Source organism: Dermacentor andersoni, chromosome 7 (assembly GCF_023375885.2).
Source record: "Dermacentor andersoni chromosome 7, qqDerAnde1_hic_scaffold, whole genome shotgun sequence".
Lineage (NCBI taxonomy): Eukaryota > Metazoa > Arthropoda > Arachnida > Ixodida > Ixodidae > Dermacentor > Dermacentor andersoni.
The window spans coordinates 17,296,247-17,318,257 of NC_092820.1; the positions used below are offsets into that span (position 1 = coordinate 17,296,247).

At 47.6% G+C, this 22,011-nt stretch overlaps 1 protein-coding gene across 3 annotated transcripts in view; it reads right to left on the reverse strand.

Annotated features, from left to right (window-relative positions):
* The window catches only part of MED17 (mediator complex subunit 17), a 197,805-nt gene extending 176,588 nt beyond the window's left edge, over window positions 1–21,217 (reverse strand). The window contains exons 1-4 of one of the 3 annotated variants that reach the window (XM_050182348.3): window positions 21,167–21,189; window positions 19,319–19,481; window positions 17,324–17,455; window positions 1,980–2,091 (exon numbers count right to left, since the gene is read on the reverse strand). In XM_050182348.3, coding sequence (XP_050038305.1) covers window positions 1,980–2,086 — 107 coding nt within the window. In that variant the 5' untranslated portion in view covers window positions 2,087–2,091; window positions 17,324–17,455; window positions 19,319–19,481; window positions 21,167–21,189. Of the gene's footprint in view, window positions 1–1,979; window positions 2,092–17,323; window positions 17,456–19,318; window positions 19,482–21,166 lie in introns of all 3 variants that reach the window. The other 2 variants (XM_055073190.2, XM_055073189.2) reach the window with 2 other exon arrangements.
* Window positions 21,218–22,011: the final 794 nt, after the last annotated feature.

Sequence of the window (22,011 nt, forward strand, 5' to 3'; positions counted from 1 at the left end):
TGAAGACTTGGAAGTGATGCTTGTGAAATAAATTTCAAGTTGGCCACTTCCACATTCTTCAGAGTTGCGTCCACATCCATAACGCTTCGCCTCGTCGCATTTCGGAAACATTTTACGTAGAAGAGGCCCAACATGGTCGCTGACACTAAGGAGTAGGTTGCGTTCGGCGAGGAATCCCATAAACAGGCACTCGACACGTATGACACTGTCGTCGCAGTTCTTCCAGAGAAAGTTCACTATGTTGTCTTGCTGCTCAGCAGTGCAAACATAGCTTTGATGCTTCGCCGAAGAAACATGCAGTTTGAAGTCACCTTTGCCACCGTGAGGCATGCTGACGTTGCATCCACACGTTGTATAAAATGCAAAATGTTCTCCTTTTCTTGATGTCATAAAGCACCAAAATTCAGAAGTGTAAGATCGCAAAAACGTCTGCAAATACCTTTTCTTGGGCTTTGATAGCGCCATGGCATCAAGCACACGAGGTTTTAACTTTACATGGTGCACCGCACACACGGCTTAGCCAACACTAATCATACACACAAACAGCAGTAACAATGCACCATGGAGGAACGCATGCATGAAATGCAAGAGCCAGGTTGGCTCTGGCTTTGGTCGGCTTACTAGGCACCGTAGTCGGCTTAGTCAATGATACCGGTGGCGCTAGTGCAGCCGTTGGTGATGCTGACGATTACGATGTGGCTGCAGATTCCGCGGTGCCGGTTTCGCAAGAACCATTATTGCGCGAACAGAGACAACTTTTCAGGAGATATAAAACAGTCATCGTACAATCGAAAAGTTCAGTAAAAAATCGGGAGTCTCCCGGGCGAATCGGGAGGGCTGGCAGGTGTGCACTACCCACTCAGCCACACACGTTCTCACCCACAGCTCCATAACACACACTGGCGGTGGGTGCCACTCGAACAACCCGAGCCACCCGCACCGCCCCGTCCCCGGCCCACCCAAAATACTCCCTCTTCCAGATCCCACTAGTGCTGCGCGATTTATGGTGCTCGCAAGAAGCAGTGCACGATAACCCCCGTTGCTCCCTTTTTCATCTACCTCCGTCCCGGCCACCAACTTCCCAAAGCAGGCTTTACAGGCGTTCTCAGGAAGCGACTCGGTTGCGAGCCAATAGCACAACTTGCAAGGCAACAAATCCATAAACACAGAGAAGACCCCTGAGAAGACAAGCGACCACACGTTTCACTAAACAAAAAGAATGCGTACATGAGTCATCCTTCACAATCACCTAACAGAGCGGAAGCACCACAAACGGTATGTTTGATTGCCAATAACTGTGCTTCTGCTGAACGGATTGAAGAACTTTTTGTGGCAAAGTATTTCTGAAATAGCCAAATATAACTTCAAATGCATTTCTCAACTCCGAGAAAAAGTGGTTCCAGGCCCTTTTTTTAACAGCACCAATGCAATGTTATACATAGGAAGCACTCTGAGCTACAGTTGTGTTGATACAACGGAGGAGACACTGGCATTTGGCAAAAAAGAACCTTGATGTGTACCCATCACAAGGTTCTCATTAAACATCAGTTTTTATGTTGTATGCATAAGATTACTCATTCAGGTTATAGTTTTTTTTATGTAATAATGCTGGATAAAATCGGTGTTGTTTACGATTTTAAATGACTGCGCAACTGAACACACCAGTGCATGCAAGCAAGATGCAGCCACTTGGCACTGCACAGAATTAAACAAGGCTCACCACTGCGGTTAACTGTACTGAGTGCACACGAATTATATCATAAACCTTCTCTAGTACATTCATACGTGTGATGATGCAAGTTTCCCATGCACTCCTTCCTCTGAAGCCAAACAGACAATGTAACAGCTAAATAGCCAGATTGGTTGCAACATTGGCTATTTGGTGCTGCACTCTTTTTTCTTCTTTCTAATTCTGCCGCTCAGCGCTCTTCCCAAGTTACCAAAAATGCACATTCAACCCTTCTGTAACAAGTACTCACTGCACGTAGACCTCCTGCCCGTCGTAAGTGATCTCCTGCACCTGGTACTCCTGGCATGCCTCGACGCAGACAGCCACGCTGCTTCCGCTACCACTGCTGTTCGACATGGTAGCTGTAGGAACAACAACCAGAGCCAGAACTTTCACACAATGGAGACAACACGACTGGTTATACTCAGCATCAAACCATAAGTCACCCAATATAAACTCTCAGCACATAACATGCCACAGACTACAGTCAGAAAGGAGGAATTACACAAGGCGTGAGAAATATATGTGGAAAGTGACATCAAGGTACAAATATTAGCTAAGTACCGGATGGTTTAAGAAGTCACAGAATACTTATGCTGAAAGCAATGCACATGGTAAAAGCCTGTCAAAAACAAAAGGCACACAAGGCAGCAATGCACTAAAGAGGGTGACATGTATAACTGCACACACAAAAAAAAATGGTGCGTATCAATTCAGAAGGTTAACAAAATTTGAAGGACACTTAAGCTTCACCTTTAACAGTGGAACACAATAGCATTCAAATATCCCCGACTGCTTCCTATGCTTCCTGGTAACTGCAGCTTATGTTACCGTGTTTTCCTGGAAACGCTGATGGTGAATGCTATGCACGAAGGGCGAGGTTTGTGGTTCTTTTTTTTATGGTGCTGCAAGGAAACGAGTGGGCCATGTCACTCCTATTAAGGCAGGTCTAAAACGGCAGCTGGAAAATGCTATCACTTTAACAGGGATTTGTGTTTCCGCGTAACAGAATTCTGTTTTCTCGTATATTCAAATTATACTAGACACTACAGTCGAACCCGACCTACAAAGCAGCAAGTGCAGTGCATTCAATGACAGACATGCCTGAACGCTTGATCCCGGTGACAGTGCTCGGGTGGCAGACATGCAGACCCGAGCCACTGTCACTGCACACATTGACAACCGATGAAGGCATTAAGCTGCAGTGTGACCGGAAGACGCTCAACCATCTGCAAAAACTGGGGGAAGTTTTGAAGAGAACTACAAGTTCCTGAACAATGATGATCTGGTCGAATCAGTAGTGGTAATTTAGCATTCTGCCACGTCGTTAACAGTCAGGCAGGGGGCCCCGGTAATGGAGTATGCGACCAGTGTAGGCGGGGCATCGATGAATTCTTTCAATGGCAGTGCTTCTCCAAAGGACTTTCTTGTTCACACTGATGTGCCCACTTAGCCTTTGTCAAGAATCAAACAACAAAGCCCATGTCTTAAAATGGAGGATGTTCTGATTTTGCAGTTTGCGCCACGCACGCATTTCAGTGTATCCTGTGTCCATGGAAACCACCTGACAATGACGTCACAGGGCTCAGAAATGGCTGTGAATAAATGAGCCTTTGGGAACTAAGCAAGTGGCCATTCATTGCCGGCGGCCTGGTTGTCACAGCACACAACAGCACGACATACATGTGTTTGAAATAACCCAGCTCAGTGCTTCATCCACATTTGTTTCACTGTCCCAGTGCTGAGCACCGATCTGCTACACCTGCTATGTAAACGAAGGAATGTGTAAGCGCAGTTACAAGCAAGTGGGCACACACAAGCTTGCTTGTCCATGTTGTCATTTTGCTTAAACTGCCCCAAGTATGTCTTGTCTGCAAGGCAAAACCTCAAAGCCCATCAAGTGTACTGTGTAAACAACGCAATAATGCAGATTGCTCAGACAAGGCCTACATTATATTTTGGATCTTGACACTGCAGAGCTTATGGGCATCGTGCAGAAAATAGGTAACAAAATTAAATTTCAGGGACTACATGGGCACTGCAGACAGGAAGGCAATGAAATTGCAGACACCAAAGCAAAAGCTGCCTTGCATGATGACACCACAGTGCACATTACTTCAGACCCAGTACAAACTTATTGCTAGCTTATATGATACAGAACTCCATATCCAATAGGTGGGCTCAGCCATATCTAACACAGGCACCATAACACAGGCACCTCTATAAATTCAACACCAGTATGTAGTTTCGTATGCCACTGGAATTCAAAATGCCACAGCATAGGTTTGGTGCGCAGGATGCAACTTGGTGCGGCATTCACTCGGTATTATGCACACCTCACTGGCTGATTGTGACCGCTGTCGTGTACCAGAAACACTAACGCATATATTTTGCATCTGCCTAAGATACAAAGAAGTGACGGACCTGTCTGTCCTTTGGCTTACCTCGACACCAGGCCATTCTCAGAGGACTTTGTTTAAAGTCCTTGGCCCAACCCGATATGTACTACAATAGTGTGGGCCATTGTAGTTTTTACACAGCACAGGACTAGCCTCAAGACTTTAATCATGCTGCTGTGTTGAAGATGAACATCATCACACCAATATATTAAAGCGAAGCTTTCCTTGCGTCTTTGTGCGTCTTCCCCACAGCTGCTACCTAGCACATCGCATAGGGTGGGGGGGGAGGTCAACGCGTGTGTATACATGACGGGAGTGAGGCAGAGAGTAAAGGCGACGCAAGGAACTTGTGTGGATCCCACCACATCGAACATGCACAATACCCTCTGGATCTCCCTAGGCATTGCCACATTAGCCTTTTGATAGCTGCAATTATCCATAGCCCCCCCGCAAAAGCATAGCAGAAACTGCTGCACTTACCTTTGCACTAACATGAGAGTCCCATACAAGTAAAAAGGGAGAGGGAAAAGGTGGCATGAGAAGGCAAGGAAATAGGGGTTGCGGCAAAGCTGGGTGAACTTTAGCTCAAGGTATGGTACAGTATGTTTCTGCTATTTCTGAAAAATAAACACCATGCAAATATGTCAAGCAGACAACTTACGCAGGGTGTGCAGAAGCAGAGTTGCATTAATTAAAGGGACCCTGAAAATATTTTGACGATTTTGTAGTCACGGTGCAGCATTATTTAATTCAGCGAAGCACTGATCAACGGGCGCCACAAGGGTCGTAGCAATAGGAACTCACGAGCAAGATGGTTATTGCCGGCCACTCGGGCAAGCAGCCAAAAAAGATCGAAAGCAGGTTTAAGTATTATTGTCCTTTTGTCGTCGGTGCGACCGTGACATCCCAACAGTTTTTGTAGGAATCCCTATTGTCGGCGTGACTGTCACGCCCTGCCGGTTTTTTGTAAGAACCCCTGTGTATTCTCTACCCCGTGCATGCATAGAGAAGCTTCCTAAGAAGGCGGGGGTGCGAATACTCCGAAGTATGGTGTGTCCGTGCAATCATGTTTCCACAAAGTGCTGACAGTATGTGGTGTCTCTGTGCAAGCCCGTGTCCACAAATTGCTGCCAGTGTATGTGTGCCGACAGCGCCGTATGGCCAGCTGCCGTAGTTTCTCCTATGTTTATGAACGGACAATGGAGGCCTGGCACTGACTCAAGTGTGTGCGTGTGTGGTGCCATACAAGTGCGCAAACTTTTATCAGCAAAGGGAAAGCACCTGTTCCCTTGCCCCTAATTAAAAAGGGCACGGCCAAGACCTTGGGAGGAGCCAGTATACAATTGGGTGAACTTGATTGGATCATCACCAATATCTGCCATCCTCCAACCTAGGGCACTAGGGAAAGGAGAAGTTATTTAAGCGCAGGTTTTAGACCCAGCTAAGCAGTCTAGAGTGTAGAGGCTAGCAGTGGAGCCTGCAATCTGCTGAGAAGCGTCAAGGAGCTAGTGCCGTCCAGTATCGACTGGGTCGCCTAGCCGCGCCTTAACTGTGACTTATTAGTTGGCGTAAGAGACGACAAACCGTCTGCAACGAAGCTCACGGTAGTTCCCCTCAAGTTAGCTCAACCCTGCTCGAGGGACGACATCAGACCTAGACTCCCGGGAAACCCAGTCCAGCAATCGCATCCACCGCAACAAGATCAGCTTGCCAGCGTTCTTCAGGAAATCTCTGCCGTCGACTCCATGCTTGGACTTGCTGCTGCTGCCTGGCCATGCGTATGCAATCATTTGTCTTCTTTTGAACTCTGTTTAGTGGACAATCATTAATACCTGTGTCACACGGGCACATTTGGGAGGCCTTCCAGTCGACGGCCTTCGAAACGCCACAACTCTATCGACTCAAAGGAGTTGTCACGCTGCTACACGGCACTTTTGAAAGGCCGCTGAGTAGTTCAGGTGTTTCTTGCAAAATTGTGTGGCACTGTGGATCTTTATTTTTGTTTTCATGTCATGATAAGTTAAACAACATTAAAACTACTTAAAAGCACTATAATTTCTTTCATGTTTGTTTATACATTTAAAGAAGTTTTTTATACACTGCCATACATATATGTTTAGTTTTCAAGTTTTTGAGTAGCGAAACTGCGGCAACGTTTGCGTCGCTGCACATTGCTGTTGTGGAGGGTACGTGCAGTTCGCACATATCAAGTGACAAAAAGACTTTATTGAATAATTAATAACACTCATATATAGCATTTTAGAGCATTTTGGTTTGATTTGTTCTTTCTAATCGTGAGTACGAGCACCCTGTGAACGAGAGGGCATGTTCGCGCTGTTTCCGTTTCCGTTGTTCAAAGGCCATCGAGATTTCGATAGAGTTGTAAGGTGCTCCGTTGACTCGATAGTCTATTGACTCGGCAGCTTTCGAAACCGCCCATGTAGCAGCTCAAAATTGACCTTTGAGTCAACTGACTATCGGTTGGAAGGCCTTCCAAACGCCTGTGTGACACGGGTATAAGTGTATTCTTGAGTAGTGTTAATTTTAATATCCACTGTTAAATGCTCGTTGCATTTCTTTTGTATTCTTCATTAATCTAGATTAAGTGCATGTATGTTAGTGTTCTTATGCTTTTGTGTTTCTTTTAATCTTTTTGTCACTGTCAGTCGATAAATATTTTTTTTTCTCTCTTTCTCACGACTCTGACTCTTTCGCTGTGTTTGCTTGAGTACGGAACGACCAACCGGCTTGTATACCCCGTCGCGACTTCGCCCCGACGGCGAACAGGTGACAAGCTGTGACATTTAAACTGGTGTCCGCGACAGGACATTCTGTACAAAAGCAGCACAGTGAACGAAGAACGAGAATCGTGGAGATCGATCAATTAGTGCTACTGACACATCATTGCTAAATGTAGGATGCCTGTGCATGCGAATTGTGAGCGCGCAAGTTTTGGAAGGATAGCGGCATTTTGGAGGGAATGGAGTCCGACAAGTGGATAGAACAAGGCAAACAGTTAGGCCTGGAGGGCGCTGAGCTGAGGACATGGTTTATGGAACGGCAGGGGCAGGCCTGAGAAGAGCGAGCGTTGGCTCGAGAGGAAAAAGAGAAAGAGCGCGAAGAAAAAGAGGGAGCGAGTGGTGGCAAAAGAAGCCGTATAGCGGGAAATGCTGTTACAATTAAGGATTCAGCTTTTTCAAGGTAGCAACGAGAGTAGGGCTAACAACGAGCACCTAGAGGTACAAGACATTGAAGAACAGCAGCAGAAATGTCAGGCGCTCATAGAAGTGGCCCACGGGAGGTGCAAAGAAGTCGCATGCACGATTCTACCGATGGCAGAAAGACAGGCTAATCCCTGTGAGCCTAGATGTACGTTGACGGGGGATGCCAGATCCGAAGACTGTGGCGTAGTTGCGGAGGAGCCTATTGATGGGGACCTGATTGAATGCGATGAAATACAGTACCAGTGGATTGCTAGAGAAGCAGCTAGGCCAGCTGTGGAAGATTTGGCAGTTACCCAGGGACAGTCTAACAGCAAGAATGGATAATGTGGAGGCCAAATGCAGCCAACTCTCCGTTAGAGTAATGACGATGGATGCGAAAAATAAGCATCTCACCGTTGCCAAGATGAAGTCATCATGGCTTAATCTACGGGTCAGGCCGCGAAAAGTTGGTTCCGTGCGCAAATCTACCGCTCAAGAAGTAGAAAATGATGAAGACTAAAGGAAAGCAGAAAGAGACTGCGACGTTATTTCAATGGAACTGTAGGAGTATTAGAAACAAGATAGGGGAGTTACAACTATTCGTTGATAAATTGGACCAAAAACCGGATATCATAGCGTTACAAGAGACCAACGGCCGGGCCAAGCTCGCGGGATACATTACGTATACGGACCCTAGCGAAAAGGGTACTGCGATCTTGGTCCGCAGCAACGTGGCGGCCACACAGCACGTGACCGCTCAGCGAGGCTGCGAACATACGCTCATCGAAATTCACAGCAGAAGAGTGGGGGGGGACAAGAACTTTTTCGTCCTGAATGCTTATTGCCGACCGTCCAGCAGGGTCATTGACTTTGAAGGCACCATATTGGACTGCATTAAAGAAGCAAAAACAAGACCAATTTTAGTGCTAGGAGATTTCAACGCCGCCCACCTGATGTGGGGTTATAAATATTCGTCCAAAAGAGGAAACCAATTGGTTAAAGCTATAGAGGATCACGACATGGAGGTGGTTAACGAACCGGGCGTACCAACCAGGACAGGCACTAGCACGGTCAGAGACACCACACCTGATCTGACGCTAGTTCGGGGGAACCTCGACGTAACTTGGCCTAACACGGGGGAAAATCTTGGCTCGGATCACGATATAATTTGTGTAACCCTCGGGGGGACTGACATCAAGGCGAAACTGGGTCAAGCCAACATTACAGACTGGGACCGGTTACGTAGAAGCGCAGACAGTGAAGGCGAGGACGAAAACCAAGACACCAAGACGTATGAGGCGTGGGCCAAAAAGCAACGCGAATTTGTAAAGAAATTTACGCAGAAGATTACTACGACCACGCAAATTCCCTTCGTAGACAGCAGGCTTAGTCACATGTGGGCGGCCAGGCACGGTCCTACTCGAAGGTGGAAGAGGCAAAGACATAAGAAGAGGCTTCGCAGACGTATACACGCGCTCAACAAGCAAGTGACCGAGTATGCGGAACAACTATGCAGGGAAAACTGGATGAAGATGTGTGATGACCTGCAAGGCACACTGTCTACGAAGAAGACTTGGAAGCTGTTGCGACACCTCGTAGATCCGTTAAAAAGCAAGAGCGCATGCGCTCGAGACCTCACAAGAACGATCAACAGTTACGACGGGGACGGGGAGAAGCTCATTCGTGAACTCACAAGTAAATACCTCAAGACCGAGAAGAGCGGTAACCCGACTCACGAGTATAAAGGCGATAGCAACGTCGAGATGGACGAAGCCTTCACCGAACTGGAGCTGGTTGCGGCCATCGATGAAAGTAATCAAGGCAGCGCACCGGGAATTGACGGCGTTACATACAAGATGCTAAAAAATATGCGCGACAAAAGCCGAGCTGAACTGCTAAACCTCGTCAACGCGTCCTGGGAGAAGGGTTCGTTACCAAAAGAATGGAAAGAAGTGGAGGTGCATTTCATTCCCAAGCCGGGGAAACCACCCTACGTCGACAATCTACGCTCCTTCTCCCTCACGTCATGTGTAGGGAAGGTGGTCGAGCGTATGGTGTTCAAGAGACTACAGAGACATTTGGATGTCACTGATCAGATGCCACCGACCATGTACGGATTCTGGAGGCACCTGAGCACACAAGACGTCTTGGTGCAAATACACGAGCTGGTTATCAAGCAAGCGAAGACCCCTACGCCAAGAGCTATCCTGGCACTCGATCTCAAGGGGGCCTTCGATAACGTCACACACGAAAGTATTCTCCGTAACCTGCACCAAACGGGATGCGGAAAGCGAACATTCAAATATGTACAGGATTTCTTAAGCAATAGAACGGCAACCATCAAAATTGAAGAGGAGAAGTCGAAACCGATAGCCCTGGGAGACAGAGGCACCCCGCAAGGATCGGTTCTTTCGCCGCTTCTCTTCAACCTGGCACTCCTCCCTCTCCCGACTTTGCTTCAAGACATAGAGGGCATAGATCACGCTCTCTATGCAGACAATATCACTGTGTGGACGTCGAGGGCAGGGTCGGAGAGTTGGATGGAGGAGACCCTTCAGACAGTGGCAAAGACCGTGCACGAGTTCGCTAAATCGTGCGGCCTCAGTTGCTCGCCACAGAAGTCCGAGTTACTCGTCATCAAGCCAAGAAGAAAGAAAGGAGACCAAGAGAACGTACGCATCACCATCGACGGGACGACCATAACACCAACCACGCAAACACGTATCCTGGGTGTCATCTTCCAGAACAATGGCAAGCCGGGGGCGTCGATCAACAAAATCAAAGTTTCAACGGAACAAATTTCGAATATGATCAGAAGAGTCACAAACAGACAAAGGGGATTGAAGGAGGACGATGTACTGACGCTCGTCCAGGCCTTCTTGACGTCGCGCATCGTTTACGCGGCACTGTACCTCAAGTTACTGAAAAAAGACAGGGACCACTTGAACGTCATTATACGAAAGGCAACCAAGATGGCGCTGGGCATTCCGAAGCATTCTTCGACCGTCAAGCTTCTCGGCATGGCCAAGCACAACGTCGTCGAAGAGTTAATAGAAGCTCATCTGTCTAATCAAAGAGTTCGGCTCAGTCAGACGTCGGCGGGACGTCACGTTCTTGCCAAGTTGGGCTGGCAAGAGGCAGAGCGGAAGGAAACGGGGCCGTTACCCAGGTTGTGGGCGCATAAAATCCACAGTAAGCCGCTGCCTAGAAACATGAGGTCGGGTCGTAACGACGGCCGCAGAGCGGCTCGTATAGCGGCCTTGACGGAGACTTTGGGTCAAATAGTAGAAGAGGAAGAGGGGGTCACTCTCTTCACAGACGCTTCGTTACCCAAGTTGTCATCAAAAGCAACGCTGGCAGTTACGACGCGGGATGTGCTCGTAACCTGCGCCTCCATCAAGACGTCTTTTCCAGAGGTGGCAGAAGAGGCCGCGATAGCGCTAGCACTCGCGCAGCCCAAGGAGGGAAGAATTGTCACCGACTCGCAAAAGGCGTATAACAACTACAGGAAGGGGTGGGTGTCTCTTGCGGCACTAGATATTCTCCAAAGTAAACGCGACGTACCTGAAAGGAAAGTTGAGTTAATATGGACACCGGCTCACTCTGGGCTGGAGGGCAACGAACTTGCCCACCAGTTCGCCCGAGAGATGGAACACCGGGTTGAGGAAGGTGAGCCACAGTCCATATTTAGTTACAGAGACATTACGAACCATTATAAGACGGTGAGGCGCCGTTACCCCGATCCTCACAAATCGCTTAGCAGAGAACAGCAAGCGATCTACAGGCAAATACAGGCAGGATCATTCCCGCACCCTTACCTTCAAAACAAGATGTACCCGGAAAGGTACAACAAGGATTGTAACTTCTGCAAAACTCAGTTAGGCACGCTCCAACACGTCATTGGAGTATGCGATTTCATCAAGGCGATCCCCCCACCTCTTAACTGCCCCGCTACCTTACCCCATCCCTCATCCACCCTTACCGAGCGATGGGAGACCTTGCTAACCAGCACCGCCCTGGAAGACCAGCTCGTCCTGATCTCCAGGGGCCAGGCGGCTAGGGAAGCATATGGGTCCCGTGAAGAGGGAACCACTTCCATCGACGGCGCCTAAGAAGATGTCGAGCTCGGCTCAATGAAGTTGTTTTTCTCTCTCTCTTTCCCAGGGAGTATGCCAGCCGAGGTAGCAATGATAGGAATGATTTAGCTGTAAATAATTTAAACTGTGCGGTTCAGATGGCGATTGTGACCAACAATATGAGTGCCGGTCAGCACGAGACACGAGCGGAAAGCTTGGAAAAGAGCACCAAGAAGCGTACTAGAAGAAAGCGGTGTCGCAGGATCAAGAATGTGGCACAAAAGACAATGCGACTGAATAAATCGAAAGGGCTAAACTCTGTGGGCACCGCAGTCAAAGAGTTCAGAAGGCACATTTGTCACTTGGGAAGTTTTCATTCATAGCGCACCGGAGCTGCCCGACTAAGAAGAAAAGAAAAGGCCGTTCTGGGCAAAGGTGGACAAAGGCCAGGGAGCAATTATGCTCCCCCTTCTCGAGTTCTTTTCATGTACTAGGCATGACACCGGAAAGCAAGGCGGTAAAACGGTGCAAATTGGTCATGCGCAGCCATGAAATCGCAGTACAATGCCCAGAAAGCATGTTGCTGGTATCTACAGTTTCAGGGGTCCGCAGTGAGCAGGATAGCTGTCATGCCCTTTGTGATCCCTGGTTGACAGGACGAGCTTCAAGACGTCGTCCACCTTGAGTTCGGCTTAAAAATATGCCACAGCCGTAAGCTTCCAAGAGTATTGGCAATAGAGGTCTTGTGAAAACAACAGTTGTTTGTTTCTTTACGGTAGGGCTCAGTTAAACGTTTTTCGATAAGCAAGGTTCGAGCTCTGGTTAGGTTTTTCTATAAGCTCATAATAATCTCAAGACACTAAATTCAATGCGTCGTTCTTTTTTAAGCAGATGGGCTTTTTTTTTTTTTTTTGAGAGAGAGAGAGAGATGCGCTGGTAACGTCAAGTCCAAATTGTTCGTAGGATGCCTGTGGTGGCGCGCTCGAGCGGCAGTTCACTCTTCGGAAATGTTCGCGATATTTTTCTTTTAAAGTGGAACGCATTACATGGAGAAGCCGTTGTTTGACTACCCAACTTTAGAAAGTTTTCTTTTTTTTGCATCTGTTAAAATGTGTCTTGCGCAGACGCAAATTAGTATTGGTGCATGCCGAGCACGTGTATTTACAAGAGGGCAGCATTTTGAGGTTCGTTAGTGCGTGAAGTACTCATACTTAGAGGTGAACACGTAATTTACGCAAGTTTTGTTTTTTTCATGGGAGAAAGTCCTTTATGGACAATAGAAGGAAAATGTTAGTGCGTGAGTTGCACATATGACTTTTGACTGCAAGGTGAGAACCATTGTTGATAATTCATCAATGAAGTAAAGATGGCTCTAGTGGCACTACTACGTGCGTTAATAATGGATGTGGAGTAGGAACAGACTGTTCATGGTGGTTGTGCTACGTATGATGTTTCGATTATCATTTTTCTTGCATTATTGTGTATCTTACTTTTGTTGTCGTCCGATGCGAGTGTCTAGCGTTAGATTGGAGGATCCAAAAATTTTCAATGTACTTGTAAGGCGCCTACTACTTCAGGAATACCAGCTCACGGTCACCCAAAATAAGGGAAGTGAGCTTGTGGTAGCCGATTATTTGAGCCGAGTAAAGGTTAATTCTGCAGTTAAGTTGGAGATTTTTTTATGTTCTGCATAGGCGTGTAGTTTTCTGTTCGATTATTCTATATTTTAGTATGTACACATCGTATATTAGAGTGTTTTAGTTGAGCGTCTTTACGGTACGCTCCGCTCCGAGCGGCCCCGCATAGCCACAGCGGAGCGGACCTTTCGTAGTTGCAGCACCTCCTGGCTAAATTCAGGGTAGTGAAAGAAAATAAAAACACTTTATGATCAATCTTATACCGTAAAACGTATATATGTATATATATAACTTGTTTCTCCACGAAGTATCTAGACGTGCACTTGTAATGTGTTACCGGTCCATTTTATCCAATGGAAAATAAAGCGCCGTCTTGGGGAACGCCACGTGTTAGCCAGCGCGCTTGCTTTCGGCATCCAATCCAATCCGTTCGGACGCCAACGCTAGCCAAAGTGCTGTGCGGCACACTCCGCTCAGGCAGCTTCTAAGCGGACCGTGTTCCTCGCTCCGCTATCCCGCTTACGGCTAAGCGGACGGCGCATGCGCATTCGCGCTTCCGCTCCGCTTAACTGCTTAGCGGAGCGTAAACACGCTCAACTAAAACACTCTATTGTGTGTATAGGGTTTTGTATACAGTTGAACCCAACTATATCGAACCCGTTTACATCGAATTATTCTATATATCGAACAATTTCCAGGCACGGTATAGTTACAATGAGTATATATAGCAAAAATTACGTTTACATCGAACAAAAATAGCAGCGACTCCCAATATATCGAACGTCGGGAAAGTGCCCCCAGAAGTTCGCTTTCCCTCGCGGTTGCAGGGAAACCCGACGGTGCGGCTCCGTCCAACCGCTCTCCCTACCGTGACCGCGCTGCGTCGCACGAGCCCTTGATACCCCCCTGCAAAAAATGATCCTGGCCCACCCGCAGCGCTTGCTCAGACAGCCAATCAGAGGTTCTTGTGCCTTCGTCGTGCAAAATGACGAAAGTGTGAGTTGTCTCGGTGCTTTTCTAGTCCATTGTGTGTGTGTGCCTTGTGGGCCTTCTCCCGTAGTGTTGCCGTGATGAAGCGGCAGAATTTGCCTTTTTTCGTGAAGCTCGAAATCATGAATCGGGTCGAACGCCGTGAGAAGTCGGATGTGTCCCCGCAGCGTGAATGACTCCGAGGAACACACCCAGGACGATCTTGAAGAATAAGGGCTAAAGCGGCCAAACTCTCGCTCCAGTGCCCGTGGCGCCCAACGCGTACGCAAGGCCGTGTACGAGTGGTTCATTCGAAATTGCTTCAGCCGTGCCGGCTTCCGCATGCTTGGTGATGACTGCAAATTCTGATCAATGTGAAGCAGCCGTTGCCGGTGTTGCCGAAACTTGGAGCGAGCTGTCAGAATTTCCGGAAGCTGTTGACGAATCAACAGTGGACGAGTTTGTGAGTGCAAATGATGGTGTTGCGACCACGGGAGAGCCCGAAAACGAAGACTACATTGCTGACATCGTACCGAGCACAAGTGAAAGTGGGCACAATGAGGAAAGCAACGACGGTCCTTTTCCTACATCCTCCAAAGTGATTGGTGCACTCGCACTAGTCCTGTGCTTCCGCATGAATGCGGAAAGTTGCGGCCTCAGCTGCTTAGATAATGTGGAGAAGTGCGTGCGTTGCAGGCAGCGAAAATTGAAAAGCTAGTTTCATCAATAAAGTGATTTTATAAATGGTGTGTGCTTTTATGACATCCAATTAATCAGCAGGCTTATATCGAATTATGCTCTATATCGAACTGATAGGCGTTCTTTTGCGAGTTCGATATAGCCGGGTTCGACTCTACATAGAACGGTGGTTCTTTTTTTTTTGTCTTGAGAAAGCCACCAGAAAGCGAATATTAGTTTATAATATTCCGAAAGTGGGGGGCACTGTCCCAGTGTGGCATTATTCGATTCAGTGAAGCACCGATCAACGGGCGCCAAAAGGGTCATAGGAATAGGAACCAACTAACAAGATGGTTATTGTCGGCCATTCGGGCAAGTGGTTAACAAGGATCGAAAGCAGGTTTAGGGATTATTGTCTTTTTGTCATCAGCGTGACCATGACGCCTCAACGATTGTTTGTGGGAACCCCTGTGTATTCTCTACCCCGTGCATGCAATGAGAAGCTTCCTAAGAAGGCGGGGGTGCGAATACTCCGAAGTATGGTGTGTCCGTGCAATCATGTTTCCACAAAGTGCTGACAGTGTAGTGGTGTCTCTGTGCAAGTCTGTGTCCACAAATTGCAGCCAGTGTATGTGTGCCGACAGCGCCGTATGACCAGCTGCCGTAGCTTCACCCATGTTTATGAACAGACAATGGAGGCCCGGCACCGACTCAAGGTTGTGCGTGTGTAGTGCCATACAAGTGTGCAAACTATCAGCAAAGGGGAAGCACCTGTTCCCTTGCCCCTAATTAAAAGGGGCACGGACCTTGGGAGGAGCCAGTATACAATTGGGTGAACTTGGTTGGATCATCACCAATATCTGCCTTCCTCCAACCCAGGGCAATAGGGAAAGAAGTTATTTAAGCGCAGGTTTTAGACCCAGCTAAGCAGTCTAGAGTGTAGAGGCTAGCAGTGGAGCCTGCAATCTGCTGAGAAGCGTCAAGGAACTAGTGCCGTCCAGTATCGACTGGGTTGCCTAGCCACGTCTTAACTGCGTCTTACTACTTGGCGTAAGAGACGACAAACCAACGTCTGCAAAGAAACTCACGGTAGTTCCCCTCCAGTTAGCTCAACCCTGCTCGAGGGACGACATCAGACCTAGACTCCCGGGAAACCCAGTCCAGCAATCGCATCCACTGCAACGAGATCGGCTTGCCAGCGTTCTTCGGGAAAGCTCTGCCACCGACTCCATGCTTGATGGACTTGCTCCTGTGGCCCGGCCAGGTGTATGCAATCATTTGTGTTCTTTTGAACTCTGTTTAGTGGACAACCATTAAGTGTATTCTTGTGTAGTCTTAATTTTAATATCAACTGTCAATTGCTCATTGCATTTCTTTTGTATTCCTCATTATTCTAGATTAAGTGCATGTGTGTTAGTGCTCTTGTGCTTTTTGTGTTCTTTAAAATCTTTGTGTCATTGTCAGTCGACAAATATGTTTTTTTCTCTCTTTCTCCCGACTCGCGACTCCTTCGCTGTATTTGCTTGAGTACGGAACGACCAACCGGCTTGTATACCCCGTCGACGATTTCACGCCGCAGGCGAACAGGGGCCAAGCCGTGACATGTACAAATGTAGTGAGTCGTTACTGTAGGTCCTTCTGATCGTTAACTGATGCATCTAAGTGCTCTGAGTGAAGCCTGTAATTTATTATGAGGTTTTAAAAACGTACATCGCTACTGATCGCAGCACGTCACTCAGCTGAATTTTCAGCCGTCGCTGACCAAATGACACGAGGTGGCCATATGGCACCAGTAGGGCGAGCTATCCGATTGGCTGCCCAGGGCGCGTCATCAATAATTTTTCTAACTTTATGGTGAACAAATGTTATTTGTAATAGTTGGAATGTCAGTTAATTTGTTTCTATAAAAAGAAAGTAACAGAAGGAAAATGCACACTGATAATTTATCCCTACACTTAAGCACTTCCCGCACAAAGCAAGTGTTGTCTGCTTATGTTACAACGTGCTCCATGGTCAGTCTTGATCCTTACTTTCGCAAGCACCGTGGTTCGCCCTTGTTGCATTGTGGACTACAAACGTGGCGACTGGCAATATGTCAAGCTGTGACATCGTGCCCCTCTGCAAGGCGGAAGACGAGCAGAGTGGCTGCAGCGTATCGGACTGTCACTATCCGATCAGCACCAGGATTTGCGCCTTTGTGGCCGCCACTTTATGCCGGAGGATTACTACCACAATAGCATTTCCCGTGTCCAGTATTTGGGTAAACGCAAGAGCAAGCGGACTGGACCTGGCCGTTTGACCATGCCGTTTTACAGGATTGGTCTGCATGGTGGAGCCACCTGGTGGCAAGAGCTCAACCAAACACAGTAGCTGTAACGAAGTGCTGGTGTAAATTTTGCTCAGAAGCGTAATTGTGAACACATTGTTCTTGTAATGTTTAATATGCTGTACACTTAGAACAATTTTAGCTCTTTGTTTGGCTGGTTAAGCTCTATGCCACCACGTGGCTGGACCATGCAGACGGATCTAAAGCCCCTTTAGACCGATCGGGCCACTCACGTATGTCTATGCTAAAGCTCCTTCATCAGCTTGCATTTAAGCCTCCACCCATTCGTCAAAATGCCCATCTCACCTGTAGTTACCAGAATACTGGGCACGCTTGGCGCTGCAACAGAATGCTCACAACGCTTCGCTGCTTCAGTAGCTCTCGCTTGGGGTCACTGGTGGCTGACAGAGAGGTTGGAGAGGATTCGCATGCTTGCTCCTAGACAACCGGAAGTAGACAACACGACATGCCATCATGATACAGAGCCAGTGAAGGCGGGAGCTTACCCCCGATCACTCGGCAAACGAGTTGAGGAGAAAATGCGTGGCTATGGAGCAGGGTAACTTGTAATCGTCTGTAGCTCTCTTAATATGAGACACTTCAAACAAATTGTGGTGCGAATGATTAACTGTAGCTGTACCCTACGTGGCTACAACACTTTTCCAAACCGTTTCAGAGGCCCATTAAAGCACACTGCAGAGTCCAGGCGACAATACGGAAGCGGTCGCACGCCAAATGAACACTTCTGTGCCCGCCACATTAGCTTTGCGGCTATGGCATTGTTCGAAGTCGTGGATTTGATACCAACTGCAGCAGACGCATTTCGACGAGGGTGAGAAAGAAAATGCATGTGCACTTACATTGTGGGACACGCTAAAGAATACCACAGTGTCAAAATTAATGCAGAGTTTGCCACTACGACGTGCCTCATAATTCGATTGTTGTTTGGCACATGCATAATACAATTAAAGTTCAATTCAAGTGCCACAAAATGTGTTGGGAGTTAGGGTAACCTCAATACTTCTGCCACGATGCGATGTGCCATGTGAGACAATAACATTGCTCAACCCTCTCAGAGGTTATAAGTATTGGGCACGACGCCTCAAGCAAACATCTCTCCCTGTGTGTTCTGTCTACTATGCAAACAAACAGAAGTAGTGCACGCAAGGTAACATTCCACATCAACTCACCACTCTCGTGTTCGACTAAATGTTGAAAAAATTAAGCTTTCGCCATCAACATCACCGCTAATTATCATCAATCAAAGCAACCAGCACAGAAAGCTTCGCTTACATCAACTACCACAGTGCGCAGGATTTGCATAATTTTTCATATCATTCCTCTTTCCCCATGTGCCAGATAGCAGGTTAGATTGCACAAGCGTGAGCTGACCTCTCTGCTACTGTATAAATGAATTCCACAACTACTATTATGTAAACTATGTCTAAAAACAACGATATACAATGTGGCCTGCATTTTAACTTCAACAGCTTTTTATAAAGGCTCTCGCATTGCTTTGTTTTCTTGGTCTCACTCAATCTTCGCGACATGGCATATTTTGGTCCACATCATTCAATTGATGAAGCGCTCGGCTTGCCCGTTTCTCCCAGATAAAAAGAAAGCTACCCCCCGTACAGCCAGCTCGTCATCAGATGAAGACTGTGACCTGTTAGCAAATAAAAGCCCATGTGAACCACGCAAACAACAAAAGAATTTCGTCGCAACATCATATTGGCAGTAGTAAGCGTAAATACTCTTTCAGTGTCGTCAGAATAAAAACGAAGGTCACCGTATGCGATGACATTCACTAATGAAATGAGTAATTAATTTTAATGATATACGTCACGTACAGGTAGACACACTCCCGGTTTCCCCAAAGTTTTTAAGACGAAATTATCTTTTCGCACTATATGTACATTTTGCTCACTCTTGCACGCATTTTTCCTCTGTTCTTGCAAACATACGGTCTTAAACCTTCCGCGTTCGGTTACTAAATGTTTACAATATTTTACGTAGAGCCGACAGTGGCTCTACATTACTAAGGCGAAGCGTGCTCGTTTGCGAATCACTGGTCGCTGGCACTCGGACGTCCGCAGGATAATTGTGGTAGCTTTCCGCGTGCGACCTTGACACTGACCGAGCTGAATTTCTGACGCTCATTGTCTTTCATTCCGCAGTTTAGTCTTCGATGACGGTCCCCGAGTGACTTCGCCGGTACTGCCGCAGACGCGCGCGCGGACGCATTTTCAACCGTGGCCAGTGAGTGCAATAGAAACAAACAGAAGAAAGCTTTTAGCTCACCTAAATAGTTGCGCGGACAAAAATGCAGGTGTTGGCTGTTAATGCAGCAAATACAACAAATCTGTCGCACTGCATTGCTTCATTGCAAAGTTACGCACAGAGCATACTAGACAACGGCCGAGAGCATGGCCATGCATGGCCGAGATGGACGAACGGCACTCTACTGACTCTACCACAGAACACCTATACAAACTTAGAGAAGGGAAACTGTACCTTCCACAGTGCTACGGAAATAAGCGTAGCGGTGGCGTCGTGAACTAAAGTATGTGACCACAGGTGACGCTGTACAACAGGAAACGGAAACGGGGTTTTGCACACGCTTTACCAGGTGTTCTGTGGCTTTACTGGGTTTCTGGCTGCTGCGCGCTGCGCCTCGATCGCGCTCCCGCCAGTTAAGTTGCTGTGTAGCAAACGTAGCGCCTACATATTTATGTAGGCGCTACGTTTGCCACACAGCAACCAAACTGGCGGGAGCACGATCGAGGCGCAGCAGAATACATGTAGCGCTGAGTCATACCGAGTTAAGGCACACTCTGAACTGACTTTTAAGGGCATCCCGAGTAGTGCCGCCGCGCTCCAGCTGTTGCATTTCGTGTAGGGCTACTGACAGAATGCGGTTTCCAGATGGCACGATGGCCTCGACTGGAATAAACGCACACGACACCAAAGATTGAGTAAGCCTGAAAATATTTTATTTGCATTTTACAAGTACAACAAAAAGCACACGTCTACGCATCCACACAAACGCGGTTACATAGTCAAGAACATAGTCAAGAGATGGCTCATTAATAAGGGTAGCACAAACGCACAAGAAAGAAGACCTAAGCTACAAAACGTACGGTCGGCTGCTAAGTATAATAATTTCCCTGTCACCGCGTGTCGCTTTTATACAGCATCGTTACAGCACTACCAGGCCGGGTAGTTTGGCGGAAAGAACGCAACAGCTTATACGGCCGTCAGCTGCCTCTTCCTTACGGGTGTCATAATTATCCTAATCTTCGCATCAACGTCGTGCAAGTTCGCATACAGGTATCTGTATCTGAACCATATGTGCCAGCTTAATACACGTGTAGTGAAATTATGATAACCACTGCGTCTTATCAAACGTATTGGTTTTGCAAATGCGCATTACAGCTGACGGAACGACATACTGTAAGTGAAGCACAAGAGAACAAGGCAAAAGGAGGATACAACACTTGAAGAAATGAAGAATTAGTAGGCATACAGCAAACAAGCGATGACGGAGAACACACAATGATGCATCGGGTGTTCTGCGACATCGGTTTGCGTACTTACGGTGTTATGGAGATCAACGGCATAAAAACGTACCTTCAAGCGTACTCCCTCAACCTCCGCCGCATTCATTATGATAGTCAACGCCTAAACAAAATGAGGCACTATTCTTTGCCAAGAGTAGACCTTACAGCAAGTCTATGTAATGACTCGCAGACGAAACCAGCATGCTTTCGAAAATGTTTTACCGCCGTAGCATCGAACGCCAACGGCCAGGAAACACATCGATACCAATAGGCTGTCGGTTGTCGGTGGTTAATCGAGCACAAAAACCTTGACGCTATGACTAAAAAGCAGCTTCAACAATCAAATTAAAAGAAAATCAACTGCCTATTTGCCTGAGGTAAAAAAGCATCCTAAGACACCTCGATTGTTCATGTCAATGGTTTGTGTAAATTAAAAAATTCAGCATGTTCAGCGCCCCTAGCAGAGAAAGCACAAATTAAACTATTCGACCAAATTACAGTAGCTCCACTTGCGCGCTTACGCTGAAACGCGCCTCGATTGATTTTTCGCCCTCTGTGGCCATTTGTTGAACTTGAGAGTGTGCGGGGCCTGACTCTACCAACTGACTCTACCACGGCCGCTCGATGAAAACGCACAGGTGCGGCCTGCCGCGTCGCGCCACCGTCTATGGGCGAGAGCGTGGAAGCGGAGTTTACAGTTGTCGCCGCGTTTCGCGAGGAGGGCACTAGTTGTCGGGGAGAGCCCGCGCGAGGCACTGGCGGGAAGGAGCGAGCATTAAAAAGGGCGCGCAGCTCAGTGGTTTGAATTTTTTTTTATTCGCGTGCATCGTTACTGTTTAGTGTCACTCAAGATAGTTCACGCCTGCGTGATCTTTTATGCTTGTGGCACAATACCGCGCAACTGTTGCGTGCCGCTGTGTACGACGAATGCTTCGAAGAACACCCAAATCCGCTATCACGAGTTTCCCTAGCGACGCAGAACGCAGGGCAGCATGGCTGCGAAACATTTCCCGGGAGGGACCTGGCGGGAAAGGAACAATATAGCTGCCAAATGGCAGGTCATTGGTGTGTGCTCTGCATTTTACAGAGCGCCACTACAAGGCGACCGCCAAGTTAATGGTGCTTTTGCCAACTGCGGTGCCGGCAGTGTTCCCCAGTTATCACAACTACATGAGCACGAGGACCACGTCAGCTCCAAGGAAGAAGCGGCTGCGCTGGGAAAGAAGATAGGGTGATCCGCAGTCACGGGCAAAATGCGCGGGCACTGTTGCTTCACATGACGAGCCTGTTGTTAGTCAAAACGGCCGGCTCACTGCCTGACAGCAATGAAACCGTAATGTCTAATAATACCGAGCCAGTGGTTGAAACCTGTGCTGAAATTGCATCATTGGCAGATGCAGCATGCCAAACTTCTCTCGAGATTGAAAAAAACGG